Source organism: Rhinolophus sinicus, chromosome 18, assembly GCF_057876585.1.
Source record: "Rhinolophus sinicus isolate RSI-liver-muscle chromosome 18, RSI-T2T, whole genome shotgun sequence".
In the NCBI taxonomy this organism is placed as follows: domain Eukaryota; kingdom Metazoa; phylum Chordata; class Mammalia; order Chiroptera; family Rhinolophidae; genus Rhinolophus; species Rhinolophus sinicus.
The window spans coordinates 27,341,565-27,362,867 of record NC_142518.1 but is presented as its reverse complement, the minus strand read 5'-3'; the positions used below and the strand labels follow the sequence as shown (position 1 = coordinate 27,362,867).

General features: G+C 37.8%; 1 protein-coding gene across 1 annotated transcript in view; it reads right to left on the bottom strand.

The window, feature by feature from the left end:
• Positions 1-8,720: 8,720 nt before the first annotated feature.
• CFAP47 (cilia and flagella associated protein 47) overlaps positions 8,721-21,303 on the bottom strand; it is a 372,118-nt gene continuing 359,535 nt past the window's right edge. The window contains exons 63-64 of the mRNA XM_088794865.1: positions 17,810-17,978; positions 8,721-11,790 (exon numbers count right to left, since the gene is read on the bottom strand). Of these exons, the coding sequence (XP_088650991.1) occupies positions 11,581-11,790; positions 17,810-17,978 (379 nt within the window). The 3' untranslated portion in view covers positions 8,721-11,580. The remainder of the gene's footprint in view (positions 11,791-17,809; positions 17,979-21,303) is intronic.

The following is a 21,303-nucleotide window of genomic DNA, read 5'->3' as shown; positions in this document are numbered from 1 at the left end:
CATGCGGGGTCTCTGGTCCCGCTCCCCACATAAGAACGCAGGACATGGTGAGGCCAAAAAGGAACACCACAGAGCCATAGGTAGGGGAGTCATATGACTATGGTCTCGCTGGCGGCTGGGTTGGAGACACAGGAAGCAGGAGCCACACTATCCACAACCTGCCGTCCGCTTCTCTGCCAACCAACCTCACTTGCTAACTGCAAGCCGCTGTGCTAACTGCAATCTGCTTGCCAGCCACCATTCGCTTGCTAGCCCTCATTTGCTGCTAGCGTAGCCATGGCAGTTACATTAGTGGCCAATGGCTCACTGGTTACAGCTGACGGCCAACTAGCCACAGCTGATGGCCATGCAATCACAGTTGATGGCCATTTACTACCTGAGACAGCACCTTTCCATGTCAGGCATAGAGCCTGGAAACTGCACTCCTGGGTCTGTTTCCACAGTCCCTACTATGCATCAAATAGAATGCAGTTTTAAAAATACAAGTAAATCACCCCGTTATCCATGCTTAGCATTTAATAGTATCCAAACACCAATGCCTATTATAATGAAAACCATGCAATACTTTCTATCTGTGAAACAATATTTCCATTTCTGAATTCTATTTGGAAATGAAAATCAACTCTCTTCCAGCTATACACAAAGAACCCATTAATTAAACACAATTGTTTGTTAGCAGCTTGCGTAGTCAACCAAGCTTCATAATTTTCCAAGCTCTGAAGAACAGTTTCTCAGAGACCGCATTTCCTTACCTAAATTGTCTTTTATCAGAGTCATCTTAGAAGGCTCAACTAGAAAGGGCCCAGGAGGCGATAAGGTCCAGACTTCATTTGGAGATGAGGAAACTGATAAGAACGGTAAGTGGCTTGCCCAAGGTTATACGAGTAAAACCAGTTGATCCTGAACTAAAATTCCTCTTAACTCCTGGACTATTGGTTCGGAACCTCGAGGGTACCCTGGGTGAAATTTGAAACTGGCCCCTGCACACAGAGGGCAAGGAGAGACTGAAGAAAGAGGCCACTCCAGATCGGTAGGTGGCAGGTTAATAAGCAAAGGAACTTAGGTACTTACCTGGCTTGTCTCCGACGCCTGCAGCACGAGTAAATCTCCACACCCGCCCACCAGAATCCTAACGTTTATATAGAGGCCTTTATAGTAGCATGAGTCTCTAAATAGTTCTGTATATTCAGTCACGTTTACTATCCAGCTGCTTTCAATAGCACATTACTCTGTCAAGGCTGAGTTCTTAAAGTGGCTTCTAGGGGGTTTAGGGGTGGGTGGGTAAGGAGCTTCTGATTGCCTAGGTGCAGTTCAAGGTTCAACTGGCAATTACATCCTCCTGACGACCTCTTTCAACACAGACCAATACTATTTTCATTACATTAATGATTTTCACACTTTACTGGTATATCGGTGGGACCCAAGAACTTGCATTTCAAATAAGATCCCAGACAGCTGCTGATGCTGCTGGCCCCAGGTTCCACTCTTTGAGAACCACAGCACTACAGTAGCATCCTCTTATATTTAGATATTACTTTAATTTTAAAGGACTTTTTAAGGGCATTTTATTTTGGAGAATTTTGAAAATAAAAGTGGACAGAAGTGTACAAGGAAACATCACAAATCTATTGAGCACTGACAACGGTCCAACAATGGGCAATCTAAAGGACTTTTAATATGTTACTTTATTTTTTTTTTCTGTACTTGCTCCTGGGAGATAGGCACTCTTTTAAATTCCAAAATTCTAATGAAAATTGTGTTTTGTATTATCACCCTACTAATTTTAAGTTTGCAGCACTACTTAATGTATACCATCTCTATAACTCTAAGAAAAGGTGAAGACAGTGCTTTACCAGCTTCCATGCTCAGATGGTTATTAAGTGACTCACCTCAGACTCATACTGAAGTCTAACTCAGAACTTATCTTGAGAGACATTATTATTCAATTGTTTCAATTAATGTTAAACTCATCTGATTTTAAGGCAAAAGCACATTACTGGTTGCACTTACTTTCATATGTGTAACCAGTAATGGTGACACAATCTTAGCACTTGTGTCCAAGTGTTATGTTGTTGGTGGCCCAGGTAGATTCGGACCTCTTGGTGGAATGGAGGTGGCTGCATTTTCAGTCCAACTCCCAGTATGATAAATTGCTATCAGGATTTAAACACCACCATCTGACTCAGTCTTCATGCCTAAGTATGGAGTTCTGTTTTCATTTTAGGACCTGAGTCTCTCTGGGACTCTCTTTCTTTCAGAAATGTACATAGTTTTTGTCATTTATGTGCTTCAGTCAACTTGTGAGGCTTAATGAACTATCAAGAGCTTTTTAGAGGAATGCTCATTTAGAGTTGCATGTGTCTCTAAAAAGTTCTGTATATTATGCACTCATTCATATATATTGAATACTCACACATATGTATTTATGATTCAGTACTCAAAATTATAAAACACCCATGCGTGTCGAACTGATCATGCCTTATGAAAAATTATCCTAAATCCTTAACATTTGCATTGTTCTAATAGTTATGTTTGAGACAGAACTGATTTAGTCAGTGTTGTCATGTGCCTCTCTGATAATTTCTGATGGACACTGTGCTCTGGACATTTTCTGATTAGCACAGAACAAAAAGTAAAAAGTTGAAAAGCTCTGAGATAAGCCTTGGTAGTTACAGTACTTTCTTACCATTGACCTGTGGCTTTATGTGATTCTGATTTCTAGTCTGCAAGTTTATTAAATTAGAATAATAATGAGTGGTTTTAGGGAATTTGTGAAATGACAGCTGCTTTTATCTAAGATCTGTAAAAAATAAATAAAAATATATAATTTATGATTCACTTCTATTGAGATGATTGATATATAATATTGTGTGAGTTTGAGGTGTACATGTTGGTTTGATACATTTATATATTGCAATGATTACTACAGTAGAATTAGCTAACACCTTTATTATGACACATAATTATCATTCTTTTTTTGTACTGAGAACAATTAGATGTAGTTTCTTAGCAACTTTGAAGTTTATAACAGTACTGTTGGTTATAGTCACTATAAGATCTCCAGGGCTTATTTATTTAAGTTGCAAGTTTGTACTCTTAAACATCTCCCCAATTTCCGTAATGCCATCCTCTAATAACCATCATTCTATTCTGTTTTCACAAGTTCAGCTTTTTTTCAGATTCCACATATAAGTGATATATGGTATTTATCTTTCTTTCACTTAGCATAATGCCCTCAAGAGACAACATGGATGGATCTTGAGGGTATTATGATACTTTTTATATTAAAAGAGTTTGCTCCCAAAACAGATTGCTAATTAGTATATGAAAAGGTGCTCAAAATCATTAGTCATCAAGAAATGCAATTTCAAACCTTAATGAGGTATCACTAGACAAACACCAAAATAGTTAAAATTAAAAAGGCTGACAATATCATGTTGGCAAGGATAAACAGTAGCTGAAACTCTCACTGTTGGTCGGAGGGTAAATTGATAAAACCACATTTGAAAACTCTTTCACAGTAACTAGAAAAGCTAAAAAACAAATACCCTAGGATCCAGAAATTCCACTCTTGGCTATACACAATACAGAAATATCTACACATGTGCACCAAATAACATGGATAAGAAAGCATGTTCTTGGCAGCTTTGTATATAATGACCCAAACCTGGGAACAACACTGTTTGGACTGAATCTGAGTTGTTCCTAGATTTGTGCCTGAGAAGCTGCAAGCCCAAAGAACATACCAGGTGGTTGAGTGTGAGACATAAGTTTATTGAGACTTACAGACCAGGGAGAGTCTCCGGTGGTGGCAGGCCAGAGGGGTAGTGATCCGCACTCAGGCGGAGAAGAGGCAAGGTTATATAGGTACAGCAAAGCAAAGAGCATTTCGTGGGAGAAATCATCTGGCAGGCCCTGCAGGCCTGCTTTCATGCACTCAGCATCCCAAGAAGCTGAGAGACCTTGACTGCTGGCCAGCGTACAGAACTGTCTGTCTGATAAGCAGCGTTCCCATGGATCTGGGAGACCTTGACTGCCTGCTAGCTTATCTGCCTGTGGGCCCGGTCCCTACAAACACAAATGTCCACCACAGGTGAAAGGTTAAACACATATGATATATGAATATTATGTGATATATTCATACAATGGGATATAATTGCAGTAAAAAGAATAAACTACCGATACATATAAAATGTGGATGAACCTCACTGACAAAATATTATGTGAAAGAACGCCAAACAGAAAAGAGGACAAACTATATGATTCTATTTATATGAAGTTCAAGGCAGCCAAAACTGAGATTTCCAGTCAAGATGGAGGAGTAGGTACATGCTGTGTTTGCCTCCTCTCACAACCACATCAAAATTACAACTACAGACCCACCATCACTGACAGTCGACTGAACTCAAGCTGAACTGAAATCCTACAACTAAGGACATACAGAAGTAACCACCTCGACTGGTAGGAGGGGCGGAGAAATTGAACGGGCTGTTCCCATACCTGTGTGTGACCATTAAAAATCAGGAGTGATATCTTGGCTATGGAGGTTCCCCCTAGAGAAGTGAGGGGTACTAGCCCCACACTAGGACCCAACCCCAGAGTTCCAGTGCCGAGAAGTCCCCATAACTTCTGGCTGTGAGAACCAGTGGAGATTGTTGGTGAGTGAGATGGAGGATGCCTAGAGTCCCAGGCATTCCTCTTAAAGGGATCATGCACAAATTTACTCACTGATGGACTCACTTGCTTTGAGCTCCAGCACTGGGGCAGCAGCTCAAAAGGCATCAAGGACATAAGGGGAAGAACTGAGTTGTCTGGCTACAGGGCAAGGCTAGAAGGAAAGCTTTCTCCCAGATAGAAGTGCTGGCAGAATCCATTGTTTCTTTGTTGAGCCCTCCCTCCTCCAGGCATGCAGACGCAGGCCCATGTTATATTGGAGTCTCCATCAACCTGGCTAACACAGATTGTTCACTTCACATCAGTGATTTCCTGAGACCCTGCCCCACCCAACTTTTGGGCCCACCCAACCCACTTCCAGTGGCTTTTCCATACAAATGGCCTGTCTTGGCTCATGCTGTGGACTTTACTAAAATATATCAAAGGTTCACAAACCCAAACAAGCAGCAGCTGGCCTTGGCATGTCCCGTATCTCTTGCTGAGCAGCCTGCAGCCTGGCACTAGCGGCAGCCAGCCTCATCTTGTGGCTTGGCCTCTCACAGGCACCTGCAAGCCCAGCACCAGTGGCAGCCATCTGTAGATTGCTTTGTGGCTCATGCAAGGTTGCCCCGGGCAGAGCATGGGCTGCAACTAAAGTTGGCTTGTGGTGGGGCCTCTCTTAGTAGGCCCTGGGGCTGGCATGCCTGGTGGCCAGCTACAGACCAAACCAGAGCATTACCTGGCCACCTCCAAGGATGACATGCCCAAAGGGCAGACTGGATAGCACCAGAGCCCCACTAAAGCAAACCCTGCTCTGCAGGGTGAGCCCTTGCGCCACAGCTCCTCCACTGTAGTCACAGCCAGTCCTCATAACCAATCAGCCTGAGGGTCAATCCCTCCCATTGACATGCAAACAGCATTCAAGGCTCAGCTACAACAGGAGGGCACACACAACCCACACAAGGGACACAACTGGACAAGGGAGACTGCGCCACTGGGCCCCACAGAACACCTACTACATAACACCATTCTACTAAGACCAGGAGACATAGCAGCCCTCCCTGCCTAATACATAAAAACAAACACAGGGAGGAAGTCAAAATGGGGACACAAAGAAACATGTACCAAATGAAAGAACAGAGCAAAACTCCAGAAAAAGAACTAAAAAAAATGGAGACAAATAATCTACCAGACACAGAGTTCAAAACACTAGTTATAAGGATGCTCAGTAATCTAAGGGAGAACTTGAACAGAGATAGGAAACATAAAAATGGAGATAGAAAACATAAAAAGAACTAGTCAGAAATAAAGACTACCATAACTGAAATGAAGAATAAATTACAGGAAATCAACAGATTAGATGAAGCAGGGGATCAAATCAGCAATTTAGAAGTTAAGATAGCAGAAAATACCCATCCAGAACACCAAAAAGAATCCAAAAAAGATGAGGGTAGTTTAAAGGGCCTCTGGAACAACAGCAAGCATACCAACATTTGCATCATACGGGTAACAGGAGAAGAAGAACGCAAGGGATTGACAACCTATTTGAAGAAATAATGACAGAAAACTTCCCTAACCTGGTGAAGGAAATAGACATACAAGCCCATGAAGCACAGAGAGTCCCAAACAGGATGAATCCAAAGGGGCCCAGATGAAGACACATCAGAATTAAAATAGCAAAGGTTAAATCTTAAAAGCAAGAGAAAATCAGTTACTTGCCTACAAAGGAGTTCACATAAGACTGTCAGCTGATTTCTCAACAGAAACTTTGCAGGCAAGAAGGGATTGGCAGAAATATTAAAAGTGATGAAAAGCAAGGACCTACAACCAAGATTACCTAGCAAAGCTATCATTTAAAACTGAAGGAGAGATAAAGAGCTTCTCAGACAATAAAAAGCTAAAAATTCATTACCACCAAACCAGTACTACAAGAAATGTTAAGGAGACTTAATTAAGACGAAAAAGAGATTAAAACATAAATAATGAAATGGCAATAACTACATATCTATCAAGAATTACTTCAAATGTAAATGGGTTAAAAGCTCCAATCAATAGATATGGTGGCTGAATGGATAAGAAAACAAGACCCTTACATATGCTGCCTACAAGAGACTCACTTCAGATCAAAAGACACACCCAGGCTGAAAGTAAAGGGATGGAAAAAGATATTTCATCAAAATGGAAACAAATGAAAAATAGCTAGGGTAACAATACTTATACCAGACAAAATAGACTTATAACAAGAGACAAAGAGGGACCCAGTAATCCCACTTCTGGGTATTTATCCAAAGAAACCCAAAATGCTATTTTGAGAGGACGTGTTCATCCATATGTTCATTGCAGTATTGTTTACAATGGCCAGATGTGAAGGCAGCCTGGGTATCCATTGATGGATGAATCGATAAAGAGTAGGTGGTACATATACGAGTATACAATGGAATATTGCTTAGCCAGGAAAGGTTCTTGCCATTTGCAGTGGCATGGGTGGACCTGGAGGGTATTGTGCTGAATGGAGTAGGTCAGACAGAGAAAGACAGACACAATGTGATTTTGGTTATATGTAAAATATAAAGAACAGAATAAACAAACAAAAGAAACTCATAGATACAGAGAAAAGCTTAATGGTTATCAGATGGGAGGGTGTTTGCGGGGCTGGGTGAAAAAGGGTAAGGAATTAAGAAATACAATTTGATTGTGACAAAGTAGTCATGGGGATGTAGGGTATGGCATAAGGAATATAGTTAATAATATTGTAATAACTATGTATGGTGTTAAATGGGTACTGAATTTATCGGGATGATAGATGGGAGGGGGATTGGGGGGCATGGTGGAAAAGATGGGAGGGGGATTGGGGGGCATGGTGGAAAAGGGGAAGGGATTAAGGAGTACAAGTTGGTAGTGACAAATAGTCATAGGGATGTAAAGCGTATGGAATACAGTCAATAATAAGTAATAACTATGTATAGTGCCAGGTGGGTACTAAAGTAGTCAGGGGGATCACTTCTTAAATTATATGTCTATCCACTAGGCTGTCTACCTGAAATTAATATGAAATAATATTGAATGTCAAATGTAATTGGAAAATTTAAAAAAGGGGGGAAAATGGTGAACTGAATAAGAGGTTCAAATTTCCAGGTATAAAACAAGTGAGTCTTGAGGATGTATTATACAGCATAGGATATATAGTCAATAATATTGTGATAGCGTGGTATGGTGTCACATGGTTGCTGGACTTATCATGGTGATCACTTCTTTAGGCATATAAATTTTGAATAACTGTGGTGTACCCCTGAAACTAATATAATATTGTACATTAGCTATAGTTTAACAAAAATCTTTAAAAAACAGCCACAACTATTCATTCCATAACGACATCACTGAAAATCATAGTGACCTTATGAGTTGTATTAAGTAGGAGAGGGTACAATGGAGCTTTCTTGTCAGCTATGTTCTATATCTAGATCTGGGTACTGGTATCATAGATGTATACAATTCATTGAGCTTTACATTTGAGATTAGTCTACTTACTATTTTAAAAATAGAAATAAGATTATATCCAGTACTATAGTGACGCTTCTGGACTGGCTGATTTCCAAGCACCCAGCCTTGGTCCCTTATATATATAGGTGACCTTATTTCTGGAGGTTCTACATGAGCAATAAAATTTAAATGCTGTGCTTATGAGCAAGTGACGCTGAAATGTAGATTTAGTATCATTTATTTTTATCATGAAATGACATTCCATCATATAACTCATCATTGTCTATTCTTAAACACAGGCATTAGCAACTTAAAAAACAATTTACAGCCTGCATACATCTATGTAGCCAGCAGAACTTACACAACTTGTAAGCTATTGTTTAAGTAACTACTAGATGTACCTATTCTTGGAGGACTGTGGTACACTCCTAAGTCTAAGGGAAATTGTTTAATAAAATAATCTTTTTTTGAGATTTATAAAAATAAATGTATAAATATCTTATTTCACAATTTTTCATATGCATGTCTTATTTTCAGACATATCATTGTTTCAAAGAATGATAAAAAATATGCAGATCTGGAAGAAAAGTACAGTCCACTTACAAACCATACTCTAAATGGCACTATTTTCTACCTGGGCTGACCTCTCCTACAAAGGCATGCAAGGCAGGAAGGCACTCTAGACCACTGAGGAAATTCATGCCACTAAGACATCTGCTGAGAAATTGAGTTTTGCTTTTGCTAAAGTTTGGCATGGTTCTCTGTGAGTAGTTGTCCCAGATACAAAATCACACTGGGGATTAATTTCCCTGGGACGAAGCTAAAGTCACAGGTTTTGTCTGTCTTTGGAAACTTCAGGATGCTTTTTCAGCACTGTCTTTCTGATCTTTGAAATGGGGCAAACCCTCATACTCCGGAGATGATTTTTACACTAAAGGACATGCTTGAATATCATTTTTCTTTCGGGCAGTGTCTCTTAAATGGTAGCCTTGACATATTATTAAATGTGTCACCTCTCCCAATTAAAATATCCTTTTACAAGCCAGGTGCCACTCTCAGTATTGCAATGGCTAAAACAAAGTAGAATGCGGAAGATTTTTCATGTCAGTGGTAACGGTAGAGTCAGAAAATGAATTGGATTCTTTAGATAAATCTTTTATGGATCAGCAGATTCATTCAGAGTTCCTTAAAAAGCAGTTAACATTCCATTAGTAACAAACTATTATCTGTGTCAGCAGTAAGACACTCTTCAGTAATTTATTTTAGTTCAAGAAGTGACTTCAGAAAAATTGTAATTATTGAATATCTAACAGGCAAATAAATACTGAGGCAAAACTAGGTCATTTTTCTTAGAGAATTATGGACATTATCTTTGATTCTTTGCTTCATTTAATCAAAACATTTGGCTGTTTTATTTTTGTAAGTTTATGATCAGGAAAGAGAAAACGACTTTTTTTTTTTTAAAAAAGAACAGTAATGCTGACATATTTTTACAAAGTTCTTAGCAATAATTTCAGTAACAAGTGCTTGGAGCTATTGTACAAAGAGGCTGGGATTTCCCAAGCCCGAGTTGTGGGCCAGGGGCACTACCAGACATAGAGGCCTGGCCTCAAATGCGGGACAATCTTGGAGCGGCCAGCATTCAGAGGCTCATTAATGCAGAGTGCCCTTCACCTTGACTGCACTGGACTTAACCTTAGCCCCCCTATACTTTAGGCTTTCTCTTGGTATTGAAAAAATGGAAGCAGCTAGTAGAAAAAATCCCAAAGGGGTCTGTTAGTCATGCTGAAGTTAGCTTCCCATAGAACGGAGGTTCATAGCACCAAGCCCTTTTTGAGTTTTGAAAGAAATGAAAGGCAAGGATGCTGGAAGAAACTGAAAGCATCCATGTTATTTTTTTCTTTGAGGTAATTAAATGAATCTGAAGCTAGACCTCTTCTCCTGGGAAGATAGAGTAAATGTATTATCCCTTTTTACCCCAATAACTGTAACTAAATCTATATGTCTGAAAAAGGAAGAGAAGAAGGCAGACTGGCTAAGGACAACTTTGGAACTCAAGAAAGGACTAGGAAAAGGTCAACCTAGCAGACAGAAACTTAGACAATAGCTCCTCTACTCCAGCCAAACACCATAGGAAAAAACCTGTGGTCTTACACTCACCAGTGAAGGTCAAATGGAGGCCTACATCTTTACACTCATACGTACCAGGCTGTAACAAAGTGCCACAACCCTCGCCCCCCCACCACCACCACTGGTGTCAGAAAAGGTTCAATAGGGGGCAGGGCTCCCATATTCATTGCTGCTAGGTAGTAATAAGGCTCTGCTCCCCACACTGTCAGGGGAGACCAAATGGAAAGCCTGGACATCTACTTACACCCTGCAGTAACAAGACGCTCCTGCTCCTCCCAACTGAGGTGGTTGGAGAGACAGGACTTTCACCCCCTCTCAGACACCTTCCTTGTGGTGTCACTGGAAGCCATGTGAGGAACAAGAACCCGAGCCCTCCTGCCATAGAGATGTCAGTGGAAGCCCAGTGGGGAGCAGGAAGTCCCACCCCATGCAGCAGTATTAAGCAGTCCCCAGCACCTGAGTGTCAATGGAGGCCAAGTGGGAAACCTGGACTTCTATCCTCCTGTGACAGTAACAAGTTGGTGTCCTGCCTTCTCCTGCTGGTGTGCTGTCATATGAAACCAACTAAAACAGAATACCAAACATGTAGAAGTTTCAAATAAAAATCCTTCTTCATATCAATAACCAGAAAGATCTTAATATGAATGAAAAAAAGACAATAAATACCAACACCAAGTTGGCTGAGCTATTACAATGGTCTGACAAAGATTTTAAAGCAGCCATCTTCAATAAATAATAAAATAAAAGCTTCAACAAGTAATTATGAATATGTTTGAAACAATAGAGAGTATTATCAAAGAAACAGAAAGACACAGCAGAGAAATGGATGATACAAGAACCAAATAGAAATTTTAGAACTGAAAAACACAGTAACTGAAAAACACAAACAAAAAATTAGATAGCACATAATATTCCAAACAGTAGATACAAGAAATGGTGAATCCTTCCATCTTATATGCTAATTTTTATCACTAATGTTTTAGACTCATTAGCAACATAAACATGAGAAACTGAGCAACACCAGTAATTGAAATAGTACCGTCATTGATTCACATTTTTCAGTTTTACTATAAATGTACTCCTGCACTTTAGAAGTGAACCAATCCCAGTGTTTGCATCCAGTCCATTTTTAAAACACACACATAACTCAGAAATTAGGCATAATATTCAGAGAATAGGTTTAGCATTAAAGGAATAAAATATATAAGACCTATTATAATTGAAATATTATTCTCAGTAATATTCCAAAAGACAAAATAACAGTCACAAAAGTATACTCAATTCTACTTAAGACCAAGAAATACGTTAGGAAAAACTTTATTTCTTCTTCAGTGAAGGAAAACCCTTGATGGTAGAGGACATCTTTGCCTGTATGTGTTTAGCATTTTCAAGGACAAAATTGCGCTGAAAAAGTGGCTTGCTGTTCGACGTCTTGTAAGTAGCGTCAATTTTGGCTTTTACATTCTTTGGTGGCTCAATAACTTGAGGCCATCCATTGACAGCATACAAATCATACGTTTTCTTCGTCTGGAAACAAAGAAAGGGAGAAATTTTATATAAAATATACAGGGACTGAGAAAAACGTAGGAAAATGTTTACCAAATTTACACTTTCTCTCTTCTCCATGTAAGGTATAAGAAAGGTATAAAACTGAAATGGCACCGATAATAAATAATTAACATGGAAATAAATTCAGGAAAGCATTTCCTTTTATGCATTGGAAACAATACCTTGCAAGATGAACTTATACATGAGAAAGATGAACTTTTACATGTGGCTCAGAACCGACTGATAATATATGTTGAGCTTCTGTTTTTCAGATTATGAAAGTACATAATATAACTGTTTGAAATTACTGAGCACGGTGCCAAAAAGATTAATGAGAATCATAATCTAAATACAAGTCAGTACCACTTATACAGGGATTTATTTTAAAATCCTTAATTTCTTTTGAATATATGCACAGGATGGCAATACTAAACTAGGCAGTCTAGCATTTTCTGCATGTTTGTGTTCATACTACTTAACTCCCATTGCCATTGTAAAATTTCCTGATGCTACCTGTGTTTATCTAGGACTTATTCCTCACAGTAAGATTGTACCATGTATGTTCAGAAAACTTATTCAGGACAAGTCCAGGCCTAGTGAATATGGCAGTAACCTCAGGGTTTAATATCTATCAAAGAATGTTAAGTGCAAGCATTTCTTGCATATCTGGAATGGCCCTATTTTAATCATAACTGACCCTTATTCCTAGTGTTCATAGTAAGTATGTATTCAGAATCAATGAGTCAAACATGGAAGAAACCAAGAAATATACTGCAACTGAGTGAAATGACACTTTACTTCAATAAGGATGTTCAATTCGAAAAACAAAGCTACATCTTGGTGATTATGCATATGTCATTGTAAATTTTTACACTGCAAACGACCCGCTTCATGAGTACAAATGGATGAGCTACACAACGAGACCTACAGCCATGCCTGACACTTGGTACTCCTGAGTATATGAAGGAATGTACACGCCCATCTGACACCTAGTGGTTATAAATGGGAACTACAGATAGGGGTTTGTACCTTTGCCCAACACATCTCCAAGACCCTTTGAAAATAATTACCTACACAGACACCATTTTTAAAGTCCTTAATGTTATTGTATGCATTAAAGATACAAATAATGTAGTAATAAGTGATGCTAATTGTATATATGTATATGAATATAGTACATAATATATGTAATCCAAATATAAAATACATTTGTAAGAAGTTGTTCATGTCCTTTATTCCAACACGCTATATGGTAATAATGTTTATTTTATGAAAACTAAATATTATAGTTCTTATACCTATAGTTAACTTTTTTCAATCAAATTGTGAATAAAAATAATTATGCATTTATGGTTTTGAAAACATTGTAAAGATATGCTTCTGTATCGTCTACACTCAATCTCCCCTTGAAAATATAAATTAAAAAACAGAAGTTAAAATAATATAAGACTAAATCAATACCTCCATGTTACTAATGCCTCATAGAATCAGTGTTGATTCTTACAAAAGAATGTCAAATTGATAACTATACTCAACTATGTATTGAATTAAAAAAATATTTAAAATGAATATTTTAATGATTGTTTTAAAATTACATTTATTGGGGTGACAATGGTTAGTAAAATTACATAGGTTTCAAGTGTACAATTCTGTAATACATCATCTATATACCACATTGTGTGTTCACCACTCAGAGTCAGTTCTCCTTCCATCACCATATATTTAACCCCCTTTACCTTCTTCTACCACCTTCCTCTCTGCCCTTACCCTCTGGTAACCACTAAAGTGTTGTATGTATCTATGAGGTTTTGTTTCTTTATTTGTCTTGTTCCTTTGTTGCTTACACAATGGAATACTATTCTGCTATAAGATGAAATACTGCCATTTGCAACAACATGGATGGATCTTGAGATTATTATGCTAAGTGAAATAAGTCAGACAGAAAAGGTTGCAAACCATATGACTTCACTCATATGTGGGATATAAAACAACTATTTTTTAAACAGATGGAATTTCCATATTTAGGTAACGTCTCTCTAGTCTGAAAGGGGATCAACCAAAGCCAATGCCCTCATGGAACGAATGTCCAACCTGTTTTAAAGGGCTTACACTTATGAATGGAAACTGATTATCCATTAGCAGATGTGGTCTGTGCCCACCCACATTCCTTGGCTGTTTTCATTCATTGCTTGCCCCAACTTCCAATTGCCAGTTCCTGTACTTCTTTGACTCTGTTTTTGAGAAATTCCAGAAGGCTGCTGTGCTGCCACGGGATGAACAATCCCTGGGAGCATTCCTCAATCAATGACTAAACAGTGGTAGCTGGTGTATAAAAACCCCAATTCCCTGACCCCTTTGGGTGTAAATATTCTAGTGTGTTTCACATTATCTCCCAGAAAACTCCCATGGGATTAAATTTCAGGTGCCCACTGTGGTAGTTGTCTTGATAAAATGCCCTTTTTTGGTTTCCATTCCTTTCTGTCTCGTATCCTGGCTTCTCTACATCTGTTTCTTGAAATCACATAGCAATTATGCTACTTGGACTTAAGTACTTATTTCAGGATCTGCTTATGAGGAAATACAAACATATACATATGCCATTTCCCACAGTTTCATGACAATGATAGAATGATTCCTTTAAAAGCAATGTATTACATACAAGGTGGACAATTAAGTTCATGAACTTGTTGCAACGATGTTGCTAACCATTTTTTTGAGATCAGAGGGATTATTCATGATGAGTTTGTACCAACTGGACAAACAGTTAACCAAGTTTACTATTTGGAAGTGCTGAAAAGGCTGTGTGAAAAAGTTAGACGACCTGAACTTTTCGCAAACAATTCCTGGCTCTTGCATCACGACAATGCACCAGCTCACACGGCACTGTCTGTGAGCGGGTTTTTAGCCAGTAAACAAATAAATGTATTAGAACACTCTCCCTACTCACCTGATCTGGCCCCCAGTGACTTCTTTCTTTGCCCGAAGATAAAGGAAATATTGACAGGAAGACATTTTGATGATATTCAGGACATCAAGGGTAATATGACCACAGCTCTGTCGGCCATTCCAGAAAAAGAGTTCCAAAATTGCTTTGAAGTGTGGGCTAGGCGCTGCCGTCGGTGCATAGCTTTCCAGGGGGAGTACTTCAAAGGTGACCATAGTGACATTCAGCAATGAGGTATGTAGTACTTTTTCTAGGATGAGTTCACGAACTTAATTGTCTGACCTTGTCGTATATATTACTTAAGTCTGGTTATGTCTCTAGTCGTAACAGGTCCAGCTATGTATATTACTTTTGTACAAACATTATGTGTTTTGTCTTGGATAACTATGGTAGTTTTCACATTTTATATAAACTATTTAACAGTTATCACATCCACCCTGAAAAGTGCTACTCTGAGTAGCACTGCTTTTTGTAACAGTCTGATCAAGTTAACTTAGTCTACCAAAGGTAGCTATATGCCTTGACTAATAGTGGCGAAAAGGCAGTTTTTAATAATTCTAAACATGGTTTAATTGAAAGGGAACTTATGAAACTTGCTAACATGGTTGTTGAAGTTTGTGTGGGCTAATATTTAACTAAACTGTTCTTTAAAATCCTCAGTTTTATTTCCAAGTAGGGCACAATGAAGACCATGTACTTCATATATATATTACAAGTATCAATTTAGTTAATGCTTGAAATTGACAGTTTCAAAAGATGATAATGTAAACAATAATTTTTTATTTCAATAATAAAATAACTTTTTAAATTCTTCACATTTAGCATGGTGTTGTCATTAACAGCAGGGTTTTGGAGTTAGACAATGTTTGAGCCATGATTTCAAAATCATTGATTTGATATATGCAATAACGTCTATGAATCTCAAAGGCTTTACACTTGGCATAAAAAGCCAATTTTAAAAGGTTACATAGAGTATGATTCCATTTATATGATATTCTGGAAATTACAAAATCATAAGAGATGGAGAAAAGATTAGTGGTTGCCAGGGGTAGAGAGGGAGTTATGGTGTTGAACCCGACTATAAAAGGGTTAACATGACATTGTTCCTCTGTCGTGATGAAAGAGTTTTCTTATCTCAGTTGTGACTGTAGTTATACACATGTATACATGGGTTCAAATTGCCTAGAACCACACACACACACACACACACACACACACACACACACACACACATAAATGAATGTGAAAAATGCTGAAAACGGAAGAGGGTTTGTAGCCTCGTTAACAGTATTTTATCAATGTTAATTTCCTCGTTTTGATAGTTTACAACAGCTATATCAAATGTCACTATTGGAAAGAAAGCAGGGAGGATTCTCAGGACTCTATGTATTATTTTTGCAATTTCTTGTAAGTCTATACATATATTTTTAAGTTAAAGAAATATGAGATTTATGAGTCAATTGGTAATTTGAACACTAAATATATATTTTATATGTGTTGACATTAGGGAATTAATTGTTCATTTTTAGATGTGATAATGGTATCATGGCTATAAATTTTGTCTTTTAGAGATTAATAGAAAATATTTGCAGATACTAAGATGTCTGGAATTTTCTTCAAAATAATATGGAAGGTGGGGAAGGAGGTGAGAATATACTTGAAGCAGGATTGGATATGAGTTGATAACTGTTCATACTGGATGATCAGTGCGTGGAGATTAATTATTCTCTCCATTTCTACACATATTTGGAATTTTGAATAAACAGGGAAATCAACAAAATGGTGATTTCTTAAAAACACTTCAATTTCCCCCACATAAGTTTTATCAAACTGTACCACTTGAGACTAAATGAAAATGTCATATTCTGAGTTGATGCCATATACCAATTTTTCTGTCACAAAAACCCACCAATTCTGCTGCCAGTGATTGAACTGTCAAATCAACACAGGGAAACCAGGCACAGATTTACTTGGCAAAGTCTCCTAAGTAGTTAATTTCAGAAATGTCCAGTGTACGCTAGATAAACTAAACACCATCGCAATCTGTAAATCTATTTTTAAAGATGTCACTTAATCCCCTTAGATTAAAAGTATGCCATTATTTCTCAAGAAGCAGGTACACCCACATGATCATTTTAAATCAAGTATCAAGGCAGCAAAGGGCTATGTGCAGCAAGACTCCAGAGGCTTTATATTTTTATTATCTGAGTTGTCAGAACTGAGACAGATGAAAATTGTAAGTAATTTTCTCAAGCAATACACAACATTATTTTTTCCTTTATTCATTAAAGCAGTAACAACACATTTTTCTGCACATGGAATTGCCTGATTAGTGTCTGATTTAGTGATCACTCCGGCATCAGCAGTTGTGTCATGAAACACAACGACATGTCCTTTGTGCCTATGCTACTAAAACAGAGTGGCATTTTTTCATAAATAATTTCAAAGTTGCCTTTAGCCTAAATGTTCTTAGTAAAATATTTTTCTGAAACTTTATGGAGAAGTTTTGCTTACTGGATAAATTCTTTTTAAAATTTGTTTTTACCTTAACTCTTAATGAAATGATAACTTTAACAGACTAATGGCCCATTTTACATTGTGTCTTTTTCAATTCAAAATAAATTTTATCCTTTGTTTAATTTTCTTCATTTAGACTTTAACATTTTAACAATACCTTATGCCTTGATTAAAGGTTTCAAAAATCTCTATCTCAAATCACCTAACATCCTCAAATAGGTTATTAGGGAAAATATTATGTTAATATACAAATCACTTTGCAGTCAGTATTTGTCTCTTCCACATTTCCTTAATATGGAAGGGAAATCATTTCTTACTTTCCACTGGTGATGACAACCTTTTTGTTATAGTCCATATTTAAAAGTTCTTTACTGGACAAAAGGAAATAAAAATAAGAGCAGTTGAAATACGTTGACTTTTGCAAGATAATGTTACAATTCTTTATCTGTGATCATTGGGTGAAACCTTTTCTCCCTCATTCATTTAATGTCTTTAGTGACATCAAACATCCTTGACTACTGCTTCTATAGAACTCACCTGTATTACCAATGTTGCTTTGTATTTCCTATTGACTATTCGGGGTTTAAAACCCACAACGATGTAGAGCTTATCGATGTCACAAGGAGGAAATTCTCCAGACTGAGGTCTTACAAAAAACTCAGGATCACTGCCAGGTAGGAAGGACGCAGTGAAATGCTCAGCAGATCTGGAACAAAAATATAAATATCATCTTTAAATTGTATCATTACCCTGTCTTCTTTGTGAGAACTGATGGATAGAGTTTATAACCTACTGTATCAGACTATAGTTAAACACTAATGCTGCCATGCAGCTATGAGTCTGATACTTGTTACCGCATGGAATGCTTACAGAATAGCGAGGAGGCATTTTAAAAATGACTGAAAAGTGTCATTTTTCCCAGTGTGACAAAACTGAATCTTAAAGATTTTTTCAACCACTATATAAATTGCTTTTCCCTATAAAAATGGGAATAACTCAATATCTTAAATGAAATTTCAACCATTTGTAAATAAATTCATATCTAAAATGCCATTACAAAGCCTTTGTTTTTACTACTATTCCAATGTGATATTTGCTCACTCTCCCTTAGTTTTCTACTTGTGAAGTGAGATGAAAGTACTTTACAGGTTCATTAAAGATACTTGGGCCTTAAGATGGGTTGCTATGATCTGAAGTGAACTGACTGACATTTAAGCCTCAAGTGACCATCTTCATGTCAAGGTTGATTGCATTTGAGATGAAGGCTGTGAAGGAAGTTGAGGGACTTCTTGGTAGAATAAAGCAGGAGAGAGGCACATACATGGGAGGTTGTAAGTGAGGGATTTAAAATCCAAACTGACAGGGGACATTAAGGTAGAAGGTAAAGAACAGTTCCCTAGAACAGATTGACAAGTGAAACATAGAAGAAGAGATGGGGTCTTCAGGTTGGGACTTACTCATCCGTCCAGCAAATGTGTATTGAGTATCATGGCAGAGGGTTTATAAAAGTGGACTATGGATATGGAAGGCCTGGATTGGAATCTAGGTACATGATTTCAGGCTACGTACTTAGCCTTTTTGTATCTCAATTTTCATATTTGTTAAATGAAGTTAATTCCTGTAAAGCCATTAAATCAGTGCCTGACATGTGGAGAGTGCTCTGTGAGGATTAATCAATATTAATATAGTAATCATTATGATGTTGTTTTGAAACATTTTATTACCAGTGCTAGGCAAAGATGTCTGATCTAATTCCGAACAAAGTCCAGTACTGGAAATACAGAAAACATAAGAGAAATCACAAAGAAATAAAACCTATATATTGCCTAAGGGATATACATACGCACCTGTACCTACCTGGCTGGGAAGATAAGGCACATGCATGAAAAGAAACACAACAATTACACAGTGCTATAGGAGTTTAAGTTTTGACTGATCAAGTAAGATTTTACTGTGATGAGAGGAACAATAAGTAGAATTTAGAAAAGTTGGAGAGGCGAAAGGAAGGGCATTTAGAAGCAGAAAGAAAATGAAGACAAGTGAGAAGGAGTAATGGATAAGACAGGCTCTGAGAATAGTGACTCAAACATGAAGTAAAAACCATCTGAAGTAGAATGGTATTAGTGAGATAAAATACATATAAGAATTAAGAGTGGCAGATGATAACAACGTTGTGTATAACTAAAAAACTATTATTTGGGGTGTTTATTTCCAACTTTTCTGTGTGCCAATATTGCATTTGAGGAAATTATTGGTTACAAGGAAATCAGTTGAAACTATTTCACTAGCCCTGAAAAACTTTTTGAACGCATTAAATCAATTTACATGTAAACCAAAGTATCTACTAACTTAAAATATCTTTGGAAGTTGTTGAGTAAGACTACAACAGGTTCAAGATGGCTAAGTGAGACCAAGTCCTAACCAATGGGAGAGCTCGGTGATTATACATTTAACTGTCCACCATTCATTTGGAACTAAGCATATGAAAAGCATTCAGGCATGCCTGGTACCTTTGTGAAGTTAATTTCTATGGTACATACAGGGACCAGCATGAGCCATCACGAAACGCATGAAGGCAAGTCATTTGTTTTAGAAAAGAAAACCAGTAAGTTAAGTGTTGCCTTCCTATATTCCACTTCTCAGGTGCTGTACAGCATAAGTGGGGAATGTGCTCACTATGATCCAGTAACATGAAACCCTTCATTCTCCATTCATCAAAGCTTAGCTTTCTGTGTTCAGTAGATCATCTCTCTCTCATTAACAAGGGATCTGACCTACACAGGCCGTACAGTCAAGAAAATTAGAGTAATTACCATTAGACCCTAGTCAGCACTTTAAATACAGAATTTCAGGGAGCATTTATATGCAACTATAGTGTAATTAAAAAAATTTGTACAGGATTCAATTCCAGTTGACTGGGGTAGGTTAACAAATACTCTCCCCCAAAAAGCAACTATAAAATAGGCGGACAAACTGTTAAAAATAACCATTTCAGCATTCTGGAAACTAACCAAATGTATACAACAGACTGAGAGGTGCTTATTCATGAAAATTGCAGAACTTCAGATACAAATAGTATAAGAAGTCACGAGCAAAAGTATATATATTGGAATTCGAGTTTCTGTTTCTGTATGTAAGGAGCTTGGAAATCACCACTCCATTCTAACGAGTAAAAAGCTAAGCAGATGGAAAAAAATTCAACAAATCTTCTTGGATCCAAAAGAGAGGGAAAGGAACACGGCAAAGTACTGATCTCAAGGTTAGACAGAAAGGGCAAATACAGAGAGGCACAGTTTACTGGAGCAGAGACCCACAACTGGAAACCACCAGAGGAACCAGCACCAGGATACGAAAATCTGAACCGTAATTGACTAATTGTTGAGGTTCCATGCAGACAAGTCTGAGAATTAAAAACTCCAGGGGACCCAGTCATAGGGAGGCCCCACAATATTGTAAGATTTACCTCCACTAGCTTGAGCATATCCCCATAGTAAATACCAGAGAAAAATATCTTCATGCTTCTTGCAGAGAGAGGGGAAAAGGAACCATTTTGAAATACCCCAGAGTACTGTTCTTAACAAGGTCTGCCCTCAGGGGAAACCAGTTAATCAGAGCCTAACCTGCTGAGGTATTATCAGAGCCTAACTGACCTGAGGAATGGAAATACCCAACTCCAGCCCAATCTAGCCATGCTGTCCCACCTAAGGGGCGAGAAAAACTGAGAAACACTTGTGAAGTTCACAGTCCAGAGATATAAGATCACTAAATGACTGAGACCTAATCATAGGACTCTACAACTCTTCCCCTCTTCCCACACCACATGATCATGCCACTAGAGGTATTTGACAGCAGTTCCTTCTACCAAGTATAACATGTCTGGCTATCAATAAAGTATTTCAAAATACACCAAAAGGCAAAAAACACAATTTGAACAGACAGAGTAAACATCAGAAACAGATGTGACAGGGATGTTGGAATTATTAGAATGGGAATTTAAAACAAGTATGATTAATATGATAAGGGCTCTAATG